Here is a 22,192-nt window from a genome sequence, read left to right as displayed (position 1 = left end):
CGTTTAAAGCCCCTACACATGTTACGTCCCATGTGATTTTGACCAATCAGAATCGTCCACATAGAGAGTGTGCAGGGTTAATACGCGTAATTGACCAATCGAATTAGCCCACGGTAACCGGGGGCGCTGTCTTTACGCATGCTCAATCACAGAAGGTCCTCTTTGCCACGTTTGCTGCACCGAAACCACAACTTTGACACAAACTGCACCCGAAATTATACCGAAAATGAAGTTCTTCGCCATCGTTCTGGCCTCTTTGGCTATCGTAGTCTTATCTGATGAAGTTGAACAGGATGAAGGAGTGTACGTCTTGACAAATGACAACTTTAAAAACTACGTTGACAGCAATGAATTTGTCCTGGTTGAGTTCTGTGAGTATAAACATAAATGGACTGTATGCATACGTGCGTGCGGTACATGTAAACATGTTGTAGGGAATAAAATTCTGCAGTATACAATAGTAATCATAGAAATTAGTGCTTTAATACGTGTTGTTAGTGCTGGATCCGGTTCTTATGCATGTAGTTTGTTGGGTTCATTGGGAGATCAGGTATAAAAATAAGCTTGGTGCTGTCTGAAAAAGGGGCAAAATTCTACAATTTTCATTAGAATGATTCATGCCCATTTGGATCCATCCTGATGCCCATCATCATGATCATGGGGAAAAGTAAACTCATGAACTTGAACCCAATACAATTTTGCATAGAAATAAATTTGTGATGAACACAGGTTTTAGTACGATTTTGTCTTGTGCAATTTTTGTGGTCAAATATTTTAACATGAAAGTCATGAAGTTGTGATGCATAAATTAATAAAATTGTTACATGTAGAAAATATGCTGTATCATTCAGGTCAAACTTGAAGTACATGTAGGAGGTCCATCAGTACAGTTTAACGGTATAACACGATTAACAATATTAACATTTGATTTATATCCATATGTTCCAAATATAATGACACTGTCATTGTATTTTGCAACTTGTGGACTTGGTTTAAAAAAAAATTAATTCCCCCTCTTCAAGAAGTCTAACTTTCAATTTGCACACAAAGTATGTTCTTGAGAACTCGAGCTTTGAATAAAGCATTATTTGAGGCTAGAGTCGCAAGTTTTAACGGTACTTTCATTTTACGCTGCAATGGTGAGGCGATGACCGAGGTGAGAATGTTAAATATTTTGTTGAATGTTAAAAATTTGGATGAAAGTTATTGGAGTGATTGCCAAATATGGTGCAACTGTACTAGTCTTATTACAAGACTGCCCTACCTAAACCCTAACCCTAAACTCCATAAACAAGGACTGGACTCAAGTCTAGCAAGTTGCACCCTATTCGGTAATCATACCAAGTTATTTTGATGAGTCAAGTGTATCGTCTGAGCAAAGGTTGCCTAATTTGAACAGTCCAAAAAGTTAGACTGTGGCAAGGCACTTTCCATCTCCCAGACGTTTGAATGGGGAATTGTTTTTCAATATTGATTGATGTTGAATGTTCTATTCTCAAAATCGTGTCTTGTCCAAAGTTGTATGTTTTGGGATATTTTCATTTCCGATTTGAATTCTGCACCAGCACCTGCCAGGAGGTTTCGCAAGGGTGCAGAATTCAGCGGAAGTTTGACGATAATCCCTGATGTTGTATCTAAATGCGTCATGAATTGGGGGCAAAATGTGTTACATGATCAAAATTAGAAAAATAAAGTAAACATGCTTTCACATAAAAATAATTATAATTCATCTCAGGTTTGTCAGAAACCTACAAGTCTTATATATCATCATAAAGCTGAAAGTATTTTAAGGAAGACAATTATGCAACTTGTAGTTGATATTCAGGGTGCCACAAATATCATATAGGGTGCCACAAATATCATATGGTGGAGAAGTTATATTTTGGTTCAAAATGTATAAAATTTTGTTCCTCTCTTATTTACTAACATAAAAACTTTTTCTGCTAAAACCTTTTTAGATACATAATTAATAATAACATTGAGCAAACCAGGCCCTATACACACAAAAAAACCAGTGACAATTTGAATTCCTCATCAAATTTCCATCAAGAAAATGCAAACTTTCACAACAGTAGGGTAACTCCTTCAAGAAATGTGATATTCAGAACATTTGGGAGCATAAATAAACATACAGTAGCGTATAGGAAAAGTCTAGAACCTGTGACACACAATAAATTTCAGGGGTACTACACCCTGTCCAATTTATTGCCTATTTTTTGCATTTTTCTCAAAATCATAGCACATTGGTGACAAGTAAGATATGTATATTATAGGGGCAAGGACTACAACTACTGCACTGAAAATTCAGCAACTCAAGGCAAGTAGTTATTGATTTATTGATCAAATATTGGTTTTCCTCATTTTTGACTGTAACTCCACAACTGTTGTCTGTGCTGAAATAAAATTTCCAGTGCAAGAGTTGTAGTCCTTGCCCCTATAATATACATATCTTGTCACCAATGTGCTATAATTTTTGAGAAAAATGCAAAAATAGGCACAAAATTGGACAGGGGTGTAGTACCCCCTTAACGCAGCTCATTTGCAGCAAATTAACTTTACTTAGAGTAAAACTGGTCATACTTGGAAATACCACAATGGTACATAATCCATCTCAATACCTGCACTTGGTTATGAAGACACATTAAAAATATATTGGAGAGGCGCAAAAAATCAATATTCCCCATACTCACATGCCTCACATATTCTCAAAAAGTACAAATATTATGAAGGTTTTGCTTTCCACAAGTATAGCCAGATTGCAAGAAAATAAGACCAAAACTAGTTCAGTATCCATTCTTGAGATCTGTGACAAAATGTTTTTAAAAAAGAAAAATGAAAAAATATAACACCGCCACCTTTTCCTACACCCCGATTCATGACCTATGACCTGAAAACTTTCATTAGCAATATATAGCTTGTTTATGATACCAATACTAGCAATTTCATAATTATACATGTATCATATAATTACCAAATTTTAAATAAATTTGTTCAAATTTCTGGTGTCTGACCATTCTAGAATATATCAGGGAAGCACACATCACCAAATATGAAGTGGCGGGGATTATTTAGTCAAAGCCTACAATTTTGCCATCTACTTTAATTACTTTATCATCATTGTGCCAAGTTTGTCTATATATCTAACATGTGGATTTGAGTGATCAGTCATTACCATCACAATGTCTGACCATATAAAATAAGTACACATCAGCAAAATATGAAGTGGCAGAGATTATTTTAAGGGGGTACTACACCCCTGTGGTAAATTTATGACTATTTTTGCATTTTTCTCAAAAATTAATAACACTCTGGTAACAAAAGTTATGTATATTATTGGGGCAAGGAATCCAATTACTACACTGAAATTTCAGTGACTCAAGACAAGCGGTTCAGTAAATATGATAGGAAATGAGGTACATCCTAGCGGTACCCCATTTTCTATCATAAGCATCAAACCGCTTGTCTTGGGTCACTGAAATTCCAGTTCAGTAATTGGATTCCTTGCCCCTATAATTTACATAACTTTTGTTACCAGTGTGTTATTAGTTTTTGAGAAAAATGCAAAAATAGTCACAAATTCATTGAGGGGTGTAGTAGTACCCCCTTAAGCAAAGCCTAAACCATAGATCTACTTGATTATTATATAGTGCCAAGTGTGTCTAATCTGTATGTATCTTACATGAGGATTTGGCTGATCAGTCATATAACCATCACAATGATGTCCGAGTCCAGTCTAGAATCCTACAATGTGTCCAGAGAAGTACACATCAGCAAATTTATATGAAGTGGCAGAGATTATTGAATGCAAAGTCTACAATACTATCTTTATGCTTCATTGAGCCACATAAAATTTGTACATGTGGCCAACATTTAAAGATTTGGCTGATCAGTCAAATTATCATCACAATCATGTCTGACTAGTCTAGAAATCCTATAATAGATCTGGGAAGTACACATCAGCAAATATTATGAAGTGCAGTGGCAGGGATTATTTATGCAAAAATTACCATCTATATGTACCAGCATAATTCAGATCAGTGACTTCATACCCATGTTTCCCTGCATGCATGCAATCACAAATTAAAACTGTGTTGTTAACAATGTTAATATTGAAAGAAATTTGGTGAATGAGAGAAATTCTATAATAGATCTGGGAAGTACACATCAGCAAATATGAAGTGGCAGGGATTATTTATGCAAAAATTACCATCTACATGTACCAGCATAATTAGAGATCAATGACTTCATACCCATATTTCCCTGCATGCATGCAATCATAAATTAAAACTGTGTTGTTAACAATGTTAATATTGAAAGAAATTTGGCGAATGAGACCTGTATCAAAATGCACATACATGATAACATGAACCACTTTTCTTTCCATGTTAAAATATTGTGAATACTAATAGTAAATTAGTAATACCGTACTGACGCGAGTATAGTCCCACCCCGTTTTTGGGTGAACATTATTCAAAATCGGTGGGTGGGACTATACTCGAATTAAAAAAAACCAAACATTTAGGTCTAGGTCCATGGACACTCCAAAGCCGAAAAAATAAATTTCTACCCATTTCCACAAATGGAGATTTGATTTGTAATTATTGATGTACGTATTTTTATAAATTATGGATGGCTGCATGTTATGTTTTTTTTTTTTTTTTTCACTGGATGTTATCATTGGTGTTAAATTTGTGCAAATCTTTTGTAAAAAAATCACTCTTAGCCTTTGTGTATTTTGAGCCCTGCCCCTGTCATAATGTAGTTTTGGGTTGAATATCTATGTCATACATCATGAATTTGATAGCAGTCATCAAAAATTCTGCATATATTTATAATCAAAGTCATGCTTTTCCAAAGGAAATGCCATATATATAATACTTGTTTTTAGATTTAAAAAAAAAATTTGCTCGGTCTCAGCCTTTGATCTCGGGAGTGAACATTACATTTCCCTGAACTAAAGTAAATGAGGTTACACTCTCCAGTTCAAATGTACAAAGTCATGGCATTTATCGTTGCTTGGCATCATCAAAATGCATTGCTGCATCTTATTCTAAAGAGCACCTATTCTTTACACATTATAATTGGATGCATTGTGAGGAGTGTGCTTGCAAAGTGTGAAAAAGTAGTAGGAAATGGACACTTTTAGATGCTATCAAGGGAATTTTGTGCGCTATCGCTTCACTGACCGACATTATTATGAACACATGCCCCTGTTGGATTCACTGGTACAGTTAAAAATATTTAGCAATGTTGCTCGGGTTGTTTTAAACTTTGATACATTTTTGTTTGACATTAAGAAAATGTGATTGCTGCTATGCTATGGATTGTTTCTCTTTTTTGTTTAGTTTGTTATGAATCTCACTTATCTTAGCCTCTGTCATGATTTGAAAAGCTATGATACATGTACGAGACACTCATGATTTGAAATACTTAGTATTGGCATTTAACAAAGTAAGCTGCACACATGCTTTTAAAGTTATAAATTCAATCAAATTTCAAGAATATTTGATATTTTTCAACGCAACACCAAGTTTTGCCGTGGCTTAATTCATTTTCATCCAAATTTACACAACAGCGAGGTTATACATGAACGCACACATAAATCGCGCTTAGCAACTGTCTCTTCCCTGCAAGTATGCGACACACATACTATGTGTGACCAAGGCGCCAAGGCTCTGTATGTATTGCGTGGCATAAGCTTCGTTGGGATGATAGAAACTATGAAACAGCGGTGGTTGATGGTAAAAATATTATCAACTCAACAATAAACAGTCTAGAATTTCTGAGTGATGTAATTATACTCTATACAAGTTGTACACCTGGTATACATCCCGGGGTATACATTGCATGTGCATTCATCCATCATTAAAAAATTATTACTGAAATAATAAAATCTGTTCTGGAACTTTATCACAAACTAGGTTTGCAATGAAAATATCTGAATAAATTTTTAATTTATTGTCTTTCATAAAACCACTAGCATGCTTTCCATTGAAATACTGTACCGGGATATTTTATGTCCACGTGTAACAAGCATATGGCCATTTACTTGTTAAAATCTATCTACACATAGACTCATCTTCCACGTGTCTGATACTTTGGGAGGACAAACGGTTTAATTAGCATTGATGTGAATTTACCATATGGTTTTTTCCTGGGTATATTGTAATAGTATGCTGGTATCTTGATCTCTGTGTTGATATTACACTCTTTTAGGGGAGATGATAACCCGTATCAGTTATCCGATTATTAATATTTTAGATGGGAAAGGTCTACTGTTGATTTATTAATACAATACAGTCATACAACAAATGCCCTGGGTTGATATGCATTTCATATTTTCTCTTCCGTTTCATTGACACTCACCTCATGCATATTGTCCCGAGTAGGATTATGCTAATGGAGGGGTATGAAATTAAAAACGAGACCAACAGTCCTAGTATATTGATTTTTCAGAGTGAAATGCTATTATATTACAATACATCCAAAGGCCCAGGGCTTGATCAGTTGTCACTAGAACTGGAATAAACAATAAGCTATTATGTTCATGCATTCAGGTATATCTGATGATCAGATAAACCTGAATGCATGCACACAATAGCTTATTATTTATTCCATTTTGATGATGTAAGAATTATGCATAAATTATAATTTATGAATACAGAAATAGACTATTTATGACAGGTCTGAATACATAATGGTAATATGTACATGTGGTGCTAATATTGGATACTGTGTCGTGCATGATGCAACGACATGCTTCATTTAGTATTATGAATCATTATCATTCTGATCATATGTTTATAGTGATATGAAAGAACAGATTCAACAGTAGATAATAGGGTAAAATTTTTTTATATCATTGGATCAGGAAATTGAATGTATTTTGAATTTTGCAAATTGGCACAACAAGATCTGGTTACTAAAAGGGAGAAATCATAAAATTATTGATAAAATTTTGCAGTTGTAATCTGTAAGATGCAAGAATACAGGCATCTCATGGCAAATAAAGATTCAGTGTAAGTTGCGACTCTTAATAGCAATCATCAGCCTGTGTACTGTACAGCGACATGATATGTACAGGAGGGTACAATGTACATGTCTTAATGTGACATTTATGTGACAGTGTGATTTGTTTGCAATTGAAAAGTGAAGCTGTTGAGAAAAGTCAAGTTCTGAATAATGAATTTCTTGACATTTCAGCGAATCAGCGGTGTGATCTTTTTCCCCCGATTTCGGGAATTTTCAGCCTAATTTCAGTTTGCTAAATTGTTTTCCTCTTACCTATTCAAAAGCATGGGAAATTGCTGTTTGTTCTTAACTTTTCTCAAGCTTATTTTCATTTTTTGAGTTGAAGGTACATGTACATGTAGGGGGAAAGGGGCGCATTCGGCATTAGGATTTTAAAATCTTCGTAAGATTTTGTAGGTCTGAAGAATCTGCCTCACAGGCATGCATAATCGGCCACTGTTTGAATTATTATTTTTATTCTCATTGCCTTTCAGATGCCCCATGGTGCGGCCACTGCAAGGCTCTGGCTCCAGAGTACGTCAAAGCTGCCAAAACCCTGCTTGATGAAGGACTCGGGATCACCCTGGCCAAAGTAGATGCCACCGAGAACTCTGACTTGGCTCAGCAATTCAGTGTCCGTGGATACCCAACCATCAAATTCTTCAGAAGTGGAGCCGAAGTTGAATACTCAGGTAAGATGGGTTTCCAGGGTGCGGATCCGCCGATTCCGCCGGATGGTCCTTGAGAATCCTTGAAATTTGAAAATGTTGAATTTAATGGTTGGTCATGGTTTAGCCCAGATGTTTGATCAAACGTAATTTAAAGCTTAAAGTAAGTAAAAAAAATCCCTACCTACCGTATTTTTTTTTTAATGTTACACCAATCAAAAAATATTTTTAGACCTCGCCCACCTGTTGATGTTCAACATTGAACAATTAGAAACTCATTTTTCACAAGAGATGCTGCTGCTGCAAAGTTATAACCAATAATAAACTCAAGTCTAGCTATTTTTCTACTAAATGGCAAAGCGTGTCATCTCCAAAATAGCAGCATGACCTTTCCCTAGCTTGTGGCAAACAGAGTAGCTTTGACCATATAATACTCCCACATGAGATAATCTAATCACTACCTTTTAGTGCGAGTGGTTATTGTTTTCATTCTTCTCACTTGCCTGCATTCGTTTTGTTATGCTTTCACTTGTTTGCCAAGCTTGGTTCAGAGACGCAGCTAAAGTTAACTTTGTTATTCATAATTCAGCATTGTCTCATCATTACCCTATTTTGATTGCACTAGGATCTCTATCATTCTCAATCTCATTACACAGTTCTTTAACCCCAATAGGCATTCACATGCATGGAATGACCTTTGAGTGTGTTAGGTACAAAGACTCATACCCCACAACTCAAGGTCAATTTTTGATCTATGAATTATTGAATGGAGGTTATTGAACTTTCTATTTGAGAGAGACCAGTTTGGCTCTTATAGTGAAGATTGTCATATTGTCCTCGATACAATGAAGCCAATTATAGCCATGGACCAGACCAACCCACAATTTGCATTTTGGACAATTTTTTGTTAAATTTTGCTAAAATCATATAAAATCAGCCGTTGGTTCCAGAATTTATTAATTTTGGCTGAAAATGTTTAGAAATGATTCAGATTTGTCAGATTTTGGTGAAACTTTAGGGCAATTTTAGCCTCCAGGGGAAAACGACTGACCAACCGACCCTACTTTATGGTCAGTCTTCCCATCTGCCCATAGAACAGGGTTTTTTTTTCATTGCCTAAAAACTAAAATAATCACTAAAATCAGTTTATCAGCAAGTGATTAGTAATAACTCAGGTCTGTTAAAACTAAATTTGTGGTTTTCAATAAAAGTATTAAGTAAAAATAAAATGGGGAACATAGATATTTAATGAATAGTGCATTCAGAACTTCAAAACATCAATTGGCATAAATTATAATTTCCTGAAATGTCAGATTTTATGGGTAATTTTTGTGACATTTTAAGTTATAAATGACCTTTTTTCCTGTGCCATTGTGATTTGGAAATCTAACCCTTTCTGTGCAGACTTTGGATGCAGTCTATTTCTATTTTATCTTAGTGTTAAATTTTAAATGTTAAATACATGAACATATTTGAAAGTAGTACATGCTTGGTAACAGTCCTGTGGTTCTTTATCTATAAATTGGCCTAGACTAGTTCAAAAGCATAGTTCATCTGTTTGGTTGAATTATAAATTTTAAAAATATATTGCACTACAATCAAAGTCTACTAATCTTGACATTTAGAAAATGAAGGACAAGTTGAGTATTCGGGAAAAGATATAGACAGTTCAAACTTGTTTTGAATTATAATTGTGTTATGCATGTTTGTTAAATGGTAATTGCTTCTCGCTGCGGTGATTTCACAAAATTTGACAATTCATTTATACCAGGTTATGAAAGTCAAGTGAAGAATTAAGATATACGATAAAAAAAAGTTCAAACAGGAATTGATTTTGATCATTGTGGATTACGAAAAAAAAGATACGGCAAAAACAAAAGAAATTTACTCAATCCAGTCGGAATAAAGGGGTTAATACTAGTTATTATTAATAATAGCAGGCAATTTCACTTAAGTGCACAGAGTTTTCAGATGAACTATTTAAGGAGGATTTTGTGATCCTAGCATCCTCTTTTTGTGACATTTTTCAGTACATATCCACGAAAAAAGCTTATTCCAAAAATTTCAGTTGATTCCGATTTTGCGTTTGCGAGTTATGCATGATTTATGTGTATTACAATGCTCCATAGACAATGCGTTGTAATTTCACGATATCTTTGCAAAACAAATTAATCTGCAAGAAATATTTTGTACATAAACATTATGTAGCCAGAGGTTTCCAGTGATATAAAAATCTCAACTTTTTTTGAGAAAAGTGGGGGGATGAGGCTGTGGATCACGAAATGCCCTTAATTGAATTAAGGTGGCCTAATGTTGAGTTGCACTTTATTAGTGAAAAGGATATGCTGTGTCATTACAGCTCATTTAGCATGCATAAGTCTGTATGGGTAGCGTGTATGCATATATTTCAGCTTCACTATGGACCACAATGGCCTCATCCCAATGGCATAGTTCTATAACCTCAACTAAACAATCATAGTGCAAAATTTGACCTCAAGTTTCAGAGTATGAGTTTTTGTACCCACATTTTCAAAGGTCATTCAATGAATGTGCAAATGTATTGGGGTTAAAGAACTGTGCCCTGATAGATGAGCATGTTGTGGACCCTAGTGCTTGCATGGGCCAATGCCCATTTGCTCTGGTTTATCAGTATACTCAATACCCTAACATTTATGTCTTTTGATTTCCAACAACAGGTGGAAGGAAAGCTGATGACATCGTCCAGTGGCTGAAGAAGAAGACCGGCCCACCTGCTAAGGACCTTGCAACCGTTGCTGATGGTGAAGCATTGGAAAAATCTGCTGAAGTTGTTGTGGTTGGTTTCTTCAGTGACAAAGAAAGCGACAATGCCAAAGCATTCCTCAAGGTATGTTTGTTTATTGCATGGTGTGTGTGTCGGGGGGTATGGTTGGGGTGCGTGTGATGATAACTTGTTAACAAATAAGTTGCAACAACTTGGAACAATATTTTTGTGTACAAGGGGCAACTCCAGCGAGAGCTGGATCTGCATTAAACCGTTTCAATACGATCATCTCCCGGATGCGATCCATAATAGAAACTGTCCACACGGCACTTGAATCCGCATCTGGGAAATGATTGTGTACTGTAGAATAGATACAAGATAATATTATTAATCAAGCGGTCCGCCAACTCAAATGAAAACACCACCTAGAAAGAAATGCCATGTTTTTGTATATATATTCAGTGGTAATTGTTTTATTTTTCATTTCTTCTGTCCATCCAGGTTGCTTCCAAGAATGATGAAATTCCATTTGGTATCACAAGCGTAGAGGAGGTATTCACAAAATATGGCGCCAAGGATAACAGCATTGTACTCTTGAAGAAGGTGAGCATTTTGCACTGAAAGCAAGATTTTTCTGTAAAGTATGTTGATAATATAGTTACAGGGATGCAAGTTTTTTGGAAATTTAAAATTGGATTTCGGGGAAATTTCAGATCTCGGGAAATTGGCCATTTAAAAAAAATTCTAGAAATGTAAAAAAAAAGCAAATTTTTTAAATGTATTTTTAAACATTTTCCGAAATTTGATGGTGATATTTTGTCATAAAAAGAGCAATAACTTTTTTTAGGGAGGCAGATGATACCCCTAGCCTATTCCTGGACAAGCCCCCGTAAATGTTCAGTGCCACACATAAGCGCTATTAGCAATGTCCCTCTTGCATCCCTGATCACACTTTTCTGTCTTGTGACATGGTTAGTATCGTTTTCTGTCGCGAGTGCAATTTGAAATTATTTATTTATTGAACTCTGGTCAAGTAGAGATTAATAATTTTAAACCTCTGTGCTGTAAATACCCATGCCGTAAATATTATATTCTGTATTGTGGAAGTATGAATTGCAGATAGCTTGTTTCCAACTGGTTTTGGAAAAGGGGAAAAAAAGTGCCCTCATCCTCCTTTTTGAAAAGTTAGGATGAGAAACTAACAATTTTTTTATATGGCCTTATTTTCACACGAAGGCCCAATTCAACAAAAGTTGTTCTTCATACTCTAGATCATAACACTAATTTTCTTTCTGTCTAATTGTGTTCACAGTTTGATGAGAAGAGAAATGACTTTGATGGTGAATACACAGAGGAGGCCATCGCCACCTTTGTCGGATCCCACAGTCTCCCATTGGTCATCGAATTCAACGATCAGGTAAGTCAAAAGATGTTGGCTGCGATGGTTATACTTGGTGCAGGCTGATAAGGGTAATGTGTCCTTGTGGAGCTGCATCCATGGATACTGCCGAATGATTTACATGGTGCTTTTGGACACTCTGGTCACATATTTCTGTTCAAGTAAGATGTGGAATTCTCTGGAATTGTAAAAAAAAATTGGTTCTGGTGGGGCACCTAGTTTATGTAGAAATTAAAGAATTATAAAACAATATTTGTATGCATGAAGATTTCCAGAAGTTCTATTTTTTCACATCTTTCCTTCTGGGATTTTAGACCAATTTGCCATAAATCCTAAAATTATAGCATCTTGGTATTTGGTACATCTACAGGAAAAATTTTTACAGGCACTCAATTAATGTTTTGGTAGTCGTAAAATATTCACCTTTTTTTAAAACCTTATTTCTCCATACAGACAGCACAGAAGATCTTCGGAGGTGAGATCAGAGTACACAACCTGCTCTTCATCAAGAGGGACTCAGACACCTTTGACTCTGTCAAGGAACAGTTTAGCAAAGCTGCTGAGGATTACAAAGGAAAGGTAGGATGAGCATTGAGCATACATGCCATGTGGCTTGTGAATTAAGTGTGAGATGGTAGCCATTTTGGAAACCATTTTTGAGACTGAAAGTTTATTAGCATGCTAGTGCTACGGACAGTCTGTGATATCCAATATGCTTTATCTGTCACTATAGTTTGGCTGGCTTATATTTGGCAAAAATTTGTTTTTTGTTACTGGGCATGGCATGTGCCAGTCACATATTACGCAACTAAGTAACTAGCATTAAGTACGCGCCCAACATGCATGCGCGTCATTCTATATCAATACACGATGTCAAGAGTATAATTATTTTTGCCAATTATAAGCCAAACATACTGTACATGTTTAAAAGTGGCATGACAAATATGAATGCACTGCAGCCTGTCCAGTGCACCCCATGTGAATGAGCTATTCCAGTTGAAATCCATATGCCCCCTGTGGAAGACATGACCTTAATCGTCTATACAGTGAGTCTGAGAGTGTGAATTTCAAATGGGGTTAACCTGTATGGATGACTCAACTTGAAATCTTCACTCCCTGTGTAGGCGATTAAGGTTGTGTCTTCCATAGCGGTATGGATTTCCACTGGAATAGCGCAGTAAGTACAGAGACAGCACACACCCATACACAAAAAAAACCATTCATAGAACTTTTTTTTCCTACTGGGGAAATGATGATGAAGCACATTATTAAGGAGTTGCACCAGTGGTCCATTGCACACAGTAACATTTAGTGACTATTAGAATGTTAACATTTGTAAATATTAAGCATTGCGAGGTCCTATTACAGCTGATCTATACTCTCAAAAGTATGGGGCCCTTTTTGATATGATAAAGTCTCAAAAACACTATTTGGAAGTATTTTGTTTTTATTTTACTATCACAACAATGTTAAGAATTGGTGCACACCGGAGTTAACACTTCTTTCATCACTTTTTTGTTTGTTTGCTAATTTTCGTTCGGATGCACGCATTATTAAAATATCCGGTGCTTGGATTTGTTGCGGATGCACAGATAATGGGGAAAAGACGAGAGGTATAGAATAGATACATGCATGCCCTTTGACAAATTTGAATCATGCCGGGAGTCCAGTCTCTCCGTCGCTGGCTTGATTCCACTCACTTACCACATACACCGACTGCCAATTTTAATGTACAACACCATTTCCGGTAACGTGGGAAGTTTAATTAGACCCGACAATTGGCCTTTGAAGACATGCTGAAAATGCTCCACAAAAAAAGCTGAAAAACAGCCTGAACTCATAGTAAAACAGCTCAAATTGGGTTGAAATAAAAGAAAATATGTAAATTTGAGCAACAACGAAATCGGTTGAAAAACTGAACATTTTCAGGTCTGCATATCCGGGAAGTTTGATACTAAAAAAATAATATGAATAGGGCCCTATGGTATTATAATCACTCCATGTGAGTAGTCAGTCACTGATGGTCATGACTTACAAATATTAAGTAGCCATTCACCACTTGATGACATTGTGGCGAAAAGTTGGGCAATCATTGGCAAACGGTTTGGGTGGAATCAAATTGGCTGTGGAGGAGATTAGCGGCAGGAACAGTCTTATCACCAGGGTGCATAGGTCGCATAGCTATACCACCAACACATGGGGTGCACTGGGCATAGAATGAAATGTGGGAGACCAAAGCTGCGTTTTTGAAAGGTTCATGGGTTTTTTCATCATATTCTATTTAATATTTTAAATATATATCGTCGTCGTGCAGGAAAAACCTATGTGTCATTGGCCCCTGAACATGTTTAATGCAAAACCTCCCATGTAACCTCTTGGCAGTATTGTTTTAAACATGTTCAAGGGCCACAAGTACATGTGAGGTTTTCCCTGCCCAACGACGATATTTTACACACATGCAGTAGCTTTCATTTGTTTGTTTGAAATTATCTTCCCAAGCGAACCAAGCAGCAAAGTATGGGTAGGGTTAATACCCCGGTCCGATCTACGCCCAGCTGGTATCTTTGACCAGTTTTCTACAAACTTAAACATGGTTCAAGAATTACCATATTGATACAATACAAATGTCGACGATGATGCAATTAGTTTTGTATCCATGTCTGGAAGGCTAGCGAGTTATCATTGTCAGTCGCTAAATAATTGAAAGTCAGTTGTTTTTTCTTGCATTGCTTGGATTTACGTCAGTCTCATCACATACCACTCCTGTAGTTTCATATTTGTACGTAATAGTTGTTGTATTGTCATAGATAAGATCCTGCTTTCATTTTGCACATTTATCATTTTTGTGGACATTTGTAATAATGCCTTCAGGGAAATCTGAATTGGCTGTAAATATCGGAAAGTATAGGAGTCCCCTATTATCACTAGGATCCACAACATGCCCATCTATCAGGGCAGAGTTCTTTAACCCCAATCCATTTGTACATTCTTTGAATGACCTTTGAAAATTTAGGTACAAAAACTCATACTCTGCAACTTGAGGTCAAATTTTGCATTATTACTGTTTCATTGAGGTTATTGAACTATGCCATTGGGATGAGGCCATTGTGATCCATAGTGTATGCTCACTGTAAAGTAAATATAAAATTGGTAGCACAGGTGTAGTAAAACAATGTATCTTTATTTTGTCTTCATCTGCTATAGATTCTGTTTGTCTTCATCGATGCTGCTGTAGATTCCAACACCAGAATCCTAGAGTATTTCGGTCTCAAGGACGATGAGTTGCCCACCATTAAGTCTCATCACACTCGACGGCGACATGAAGAAGTACAAGCCAGATTTTGAGGAGCTCAATACAGAAAACATCAAAACATTTGTCACAGCTTTCCAAGATGGTAAACTTAAGGTGAGTGTGGTGGCTATTTTCACAAGTTGGCATTTTTGTCCGATTTGAATCAAAGTGTAGATCATTTTTTTAGAGCCACATGTTGCTATAATTTCTTGTTTCCCTGGAAAATGACAAGAGAGTAGTGCTACTGTAAAAGTGGAAATTTTTGCAATACATTAATTACTTAGACAGCATTAATTATTGAGGCACTATATTGGTCCCAATGGTAGACTAATAATTAACAGGTGGGACACCAAATTGGGAAGTCCAGCATCATTTGGTAATGTAAGCCATTCATTCATTCCCTGAAGTGCGAGAGACAAAAATACTGTGCCTACTCTGCACCTGTTACAATACATTAATTTTCACGCTTTTCGCGTGCAACACAGCTGCCGTGAAAATAAAAACACGCAAATATGTTCTTTTAATGTATAGGTCAATGTAAGAAAACTCAAAATCGCGAAATTAAAAACAAGCAATATAGATCAAGATCGGCAAAGTGCAAAAAAATTGCACTCGTGAAAATTACCACTTTTACAGTAACAAGAGTGGGTGTAAATTTCACTTGATAGTCGTGTAATTAGGGTCTGATTTCCCTCCGTAGGCCACCCAATATATCCTACAATTATTATTTATAGGCTACAGACTAGGACTACAACTGGTCAGTTAGACCGTCACTTCCAAATCTGTTTTTTTTTTTAAAGATAATTGCACTCACTTAGACAGCATTAATTATTGAGGCACTATATTGGTGGTCCCAATGGTAGACTAATAATTAACAGGTGGGACACCAAATTGGGAAGTCCAGCATCATTTGTTAATGAAAGCCATACATTCATTCCCTGAAGTGCGCGAGACGGGGTAAGTGCTGTCTTGATTAATAGACATGGACGATAGAATGATGAGCCCTCATGAATAAGCAAAAATTCTCATTGCATACAAAGCAATTTGCCGGTTGGGTACCACCTGTTTCTCTATGGTTATCTTTGGTCCCCCATGAGTGACACTCCAGTATGGCAGGTTTCCCATAGCATTATGTATGGGGCTATTGCAAAGTCTGGTTTCTCAGTTTTAATTTCTTTTGGTTATTTGCAACTCCACAAATGATTGGTTGCTTTTGTTATGATGAATACTGTTCCCAAAATTCTCATTGATATTCCAATTAATTTTCCCTCTTTTTCTTTTTCGTACAGCCACATCTAATGTCAGAAGAAATCCCAGAAGATTGGGATAGCAAGCCAGTTAAAGTGCTTGTTGGCAAAAATTTCGTAGATGTTGCCTTAGATAAGAGCAAAAATGTACTCGTTGAATTTTGTAAGTATACATATTTCATTCACTTTGAAAACTGTTCAAGCTATGTTTGTTATGTTTTTGCCTTTCTGTGCACGCAAGTAGAATACTTATCATCATCAAGAAGGATCAGATTGAAAGTTAAAACTTGAGTAACCGGAGCATTTCATGCAAACAAGTATCTCAATTGTGGAGTAAATCTGTTGGAATTGTGTAATAAGCAAAACTAAGCTAATAAGCAAAACCTATCTATAGTCTATATCTACCTCGAGTCGCCTCGAGTCTACCTCAAGCTCCCTTGTGATTATAAGTCCCAAGCCGTTGCCACCATGCCCTCAAATAATGCCTTGATTTCTATCTTGTTTTATTCCTGTAGATGCACCATGGTGCGGTCACTGCAAACAGCTAGCACCCATCTATGATGAACTAGCTGAAGCATTGAAAGATTCAGAGGATATTGTAATAGCTAAAATGGATTCAACAGCCAATGAAGTTGAAGATGTTGCAGTCAGAAGTTTCCCCACACTAAAATACTTTAAGAAAGATACAAATGAGGTGAGTTTGCGAAAAATATAATATGCAAATTGTATCAAATAATTTAGGCCGTTTTTTATTTGTCCTTTTTTGTAAAATGTTTCCAACCAGTTTTAGGCTTCTAGCCAAAAAACACAGCTAGTTCTCATTTTCAGTAGCAGATAGTAATAGCAGACCTGCCAACTGTCCCTCATTTTGAGGGGCTGTCCCTCATTTGGGGTTTTCCAAAGTAAAAAAGAGGGACAGACCCGTTTTCTGAAATTGTCAGTGATGGCAAATTTAAATGTAAGAACAGCAGAAAATGATGCAAATTTCACTTTAAAATTTTGCTATAGCATTCTCTTTAGTCTATTGTGATAAATTTAGACCTGCAAAACCTTCCCTGAATCCTGAAAGTATTGCACACATCAAGTCTAATAATTTGTCGGTACCTGGTTTGTGTACATGTACAAGGTTTTGGCCTTAATGTCTCTCATTGTGACTTCGGTAGGTTGGCAGGTCTAGTAATGTATTATACCCTTTCCGCATGCCGACTTTACTAAATCAATATGCTTCTCTCACAGGTTGTTGATTATAATGGAGGAAGAACGTTGGAAGATATGAAGAAATTTTTGGAAAGTGGTGGTGTTGATGGTGCTGGCCCAGCTGAAGATGTAAGTATGCTATGTTAGTTATTAGGTGAAGCGGAGGTATGGTGCCGGAAAGTATTGCACGATGTGTCCTAGTGGGTGAAGCCGAAGGCTGAACCCAGTTTGAAACTGAGCGCACAATAATTTCCTGTACCATACCTCCGCTTTAGGTATGGTACCGGAAAGTATTGCGCAATGTGTCCTAGTGGGTTGAAACTGAGCGCACAATAATTTCCTGTACCATACCTCCGCTTTACCTAATAACGAATTTATCATACCGCCAAGTCATTTTAATTATTTCAATGATACAGGTTCGATACATTCTAATTATTGCAAAAAAAGGAAAAACATTGGATGACTGTTCCGCGTATTGTTTGCATTTTATGCGCTTATTACGTGTATCTCGCCGTATACATGTACCATGCTTGCTCAATACGCTCTCATTGATTAGATACCAAGTGTAAGTATGTACTCGACGACTAGATAAGAAAATACATCAGATTGGCGGTGTTCTTCAATGTTTCCCTTAGCATTGGTTAGTGTTATGATAGAATGTTTTACCTCAAATTCTTTTAAATAAAAATAAATTTTAGTGGGCGGGTTAAAAATGTTGATTGCCCCTATGCCTTTAAAAAGCCTGTGTTATTTGTGATGCATCAAGTGGACTGCGAAAATGGTATATTTGGAGCTTATCCAAAATGGGGCACGAAAGAATGACCCTCGAAATGATGTGCATCTTGCACAAATAGAAGTGTGTTGAATTCAAACATGACTATTATCTGTTCCAACTTCGATGACACCTCTGTCTCTTTCAAAATGGTATTAGAATAATTTGATGAGACAGGGTGCCCTGTTCAATCAGCAAATCAATGCTGTATTGATTACCTGTTTATTTGTTCCATTGCATTACAACCACAAACCTCCTCTGACAGTGGATGGAATTTATCTATTGTGATGTCACCATAGCTGGAACGTTTAATAAAATTGTTTGTTTGTTTTTTCTCTTTTCTTCCAGGAGGAGGATGAAGATTATGAAGAGGAGGATGAGGAAGACGATGAAGCAGCAGCTAAAGACGAGTTGTAAACAATACTGGACCATCCAAGTTGTCAGCTTGCCGGGCCCTTTCCCTTCCTCCCTTCTCCCCAATCACCCCTCTCCAAATTCAACCCCTCAAGAGAGAACTGGCTGGAACATCAAAGCTGAAAGTTCCTTGACCTGGACTAATTGGTTTCCGTCCACCCCATGTGGATTTGTTTTCCCAACAAGGACTTGTTCTCGTGTTTTCCACCCACGTTTGGATTAACTTAATTTCTTTCCCTTCCCGTTTTAAGATAGAAAAATTGAAAAAGACAAAAAAAAAATCTTAAAAAACTATTTTGCTAAGAGAAAAAAAAATGCAGAAAAATGGACAAAAACTTAACTGTGATTAAATAGTGTCATTTGTTGAATAGCTAGTTTATAAAGCACTATACAGACTTATTTATTTCAATAATATAGTTGTTTGTTGATTACGCTAACTAGCTAGAAGTGACTTGTCTGTGAGCTATCAGGGTTAAAAATGTCCAATGTTGCATTTTTGTCGTTGCTTTTAAATGGAAAATATTGGTACTGATTTTCAAATTATTTTTACAATACAAGAACAAAAAGTGGCTGGATGGCATAACAGGAGGTCAGAGGTCACAAGGTGTTCTTAAGTGAGGATCAAATCCCTGTAAGATGCATGTCTAGTTTTTAGGGACCACATTGAGAATAAAATGTGTCAATCCAGTTTTCCTGTTATATTGTCAATGTCAATTTTTCGAGGTTCGAATGCTTCCTGCATTTTTGGGCCAAAACAGATTGTCGTCTGTTTTGGTCCAAAAAAATGCTAAAATTTGAACATGCCGTATCATACTCCATTATGACAGATGTGAAGCATTCCTGTCAGTTTCATTAAGATTGGACAACAAAAACAATACCTGCACAAATGTACTCTCAGTGTTCGTCATACGGCAGGAAGCATTGGAACCAGCAATGTCTGCAGTGGATTCTCTGTGCCTCCCTGTTCTCTATAGGCAAAACCACTCCTGTTTTGCTAGCTTTGTCTATCTGTTTTATGTGCTTCCAATCTGATGTTTGTTTGATCGCTTGGACTGCATCAGTCCTTTTGCCTCCGACCTCTGTAATCCGCTTGAAGAAATTACAGAGGATTTGTTTTTGTATAATTTTGGAGATCTACACTGTCAAACATCTGCTTTATGTTTGTTCATTTACTACATGTATTTGAAGGGAGTTGTGTGGACTGAATGGGTCACAGTAGACATTTTTATTTTTTATTTTTATTCATGTTTGTTGTTATAGAAAGGATGGCTGGCCTTCTCGTATTATACCCTCCGTTACATCACACAAGCACAGAGAAAAGTTTCCGTAAACTTATGTATACCAGTTGCGGATGGTATAATATGAGATAGCCCGATGGCTCAGTTTTTTTGAGTCATAAATTAAAAAACTTTTATTCCACATTTTAGAAAGTATTATCAAGTATTTGGTAGGTTCCCAGCTGCTTTCAAACTGATAGGTATATGATAGAATGTTGTTGTAAATAAGCTTGAAGTCAGCTGGGAACCATGTTAATAAGTTTCAATAACAAAAGGGATCATGTGTATTGTGTTGTGCAAAATAACATTACGGTGAATAAAAAAACAAACTGGTTTTCTATTACAAATGGTAAGAACAATGTGTTAAAAGTTTGCACAATTATTTTGATTGTTACCTTCTCCTCCAAACCCTATTTCCTCATACTCAACCCTTATGGTAACAAAGTTGAAGTTTCACTCATTTTTATTTATGGCCAAGCCATACGAAATGCCTTGATTTGAAATATTTGAATTTTAAATGTATATTTTAATTTGTACTGAAGAGTCTATTTGGTTATATGAATATATGATGTTGCATGTAACTTTAAAAAGTTTTTTTTTCTTTCGTTTTACATTGAAAACTGAATGTAGCCGAGAATTAAAGCAACTTGATACAGAGCTGTTTTTCCTGAAACTTAAAAAAAAAAGTTTTAAATTAAAATTGATACTTCAACCTTCCTCCTATTTTCCTTTCTCAACCTTTCATACAATTTATATGAATATTCATTCATATAAATATTCATTTATTATATGAATATTCATTCATATGAATAGTCATGTCAGTTGTGTTATTACTAAAAAACAATTGTGTTATGTAAGATCTGTTATCACTTGTTCATCAAAAACTGTTTACTAACTCATTTCATTAAAAATTTGGTGGAAAGTGCAATTTAAAACCCTGCAGCATCTGTAAACCATTCTATTTTGACATCATTTATTTCATGAACTAAGACGAGCCGTTTTTGGAATCTCTTTTAGTGTGCTTTATTGCATATAAAAATGGTTATTGCATATAAAAATGGTTATGAAAATAATTTGGTTTTACAGTGTTGCGTAAAAAGTTGGGGTTATTTAAAAAAAAAATTGAAACATGCCTTTTTGCTTGTAAGATTCTTACACAGATCTCTAATAGGCTGTACCTTATTAGGGCACTGAATTGGTTTTCAAAGTGGAACAGTTAATTGGGAACAGTTTCTCCAACAAGCAGTGGCTTGGTTTCTGTGCGGCAAACGTAAGCACTCGCTGTAAAAGTGGTAATTTTTGCGCAATTTTGAACTATATCACAGGTTTTTGAACTCGCGATTTTGAGCTATCGTCATTAGAGACAGGTACAAAAAAACATCCTCATGTTTCGCAGTAGCTGCGTAGAGTGATAAAGTGTGAAAAAATTGTTATGTGAAAATTGCTACTTTTGCAGTTGTTGGATGAATGCTGTTAGGGTTTAGGACTTCATTCGGGACTTTGATGTATTCGTTAACTAATGTGAAATTTTGATTAAATTTGGGTTTTAATATGGACTTCCATTTTGTTTCCATGGCTTTGGTAATTTTGCATGTATATTTCTTGTTTGTAGTTTAGTTAATGACAGGAACTTGTCTTTGAAAAATGAGATCAATGAATAAAAGCTCCCAATTTTTGGACCAATGATGAGGAGAGTGAATCATGGGGAGCTATAAATCACTCTCACAAATAGGGGGGTGTGAGCTGTAAGGGAGCAATCGCTCTCACTCTTATCAAACAAAGACAGTGCCTGTATGTAATGTAGCATCGTCCAATTCAGATGTTTTGTTTTAATGGGCTATTCCAGATGAAATCCATACACCCTCTGGAAGACATGACCTTAATCCCATACAGGGAGTGTAGATTTCAAATTACCATTCGGGTAATCACAATTGTAAATCACACTCCATGTGTGGGAGATTAAGGTCATGTCTTTCATAGGGTGTATGGATTTCAACAGGAATAGCCAATGGTCATTTCATGCAGGAAGTCCTCCACGTTGATCATTTGAACAGAATGGGAGGACAGGTGGAATACAATTCCAATCCCAACAATATTTTCTTGGGAATTTTTTCTAATAAAAATCTGAATGGCATGCATGAAGCTCCTTCCAAATAAATTTTGTTGGGTTTT

General features: G+C 36.1%; 1 protein-coding gene across 1 annotated transcript; it reads left to right on the top strand.

Annotated features, from left to right (window-relative positions):
* The first annotated feature begins 144 nt into the window (after positions 1 to 144).
* LOC140164666 (protein disulfide-isomerase-like) lies at positions 145 to 20,732 on the top strand. Its single transcript, XM_072188010.1, is given in 12 exon segments — positions 145 to 371; positions 7,506 to 7,703; positions 10,376 to 10,545; positions 10,924 to 11,025; positions 11,735 to 11,839; positions 12,275 to 12,400; positions 15,026 to 15,103; positions 15,105 to 15,227; positions 16,403 to 16,523; positions 16,876 to 17,054; positions 17,597 to 17,686; positions 18,678 to 20,732. Coding segments are annotated over 12 exon segments (1,506 nt in total). The 5' UTR covers positions 145 to 226; the 3' UTR covers positions 18,747 to 20,732.
* Positions 20,733 to 22,192: the final 1,460 nt, after the last annotated feature.

The sequence above is a fragment of the Amphiura filiformis genome, chromosome 11, assembly GCF_039555335.1.
Source record: "Amphiura filiformis chromosome 11, Afil_fr2py, whole genome shotgun sequence".
In the NCBI taxonomy this organism is placed as follows: Eukaryota; Metazoa; Echinodermata; class Ophiuroidea; order Amphilepidida; family Amphiuridae; genus Amphiura; species Amphiura filiformis.
This window is presented reverse-complemented; position numbering and strand designations above follow the sequence as displayed.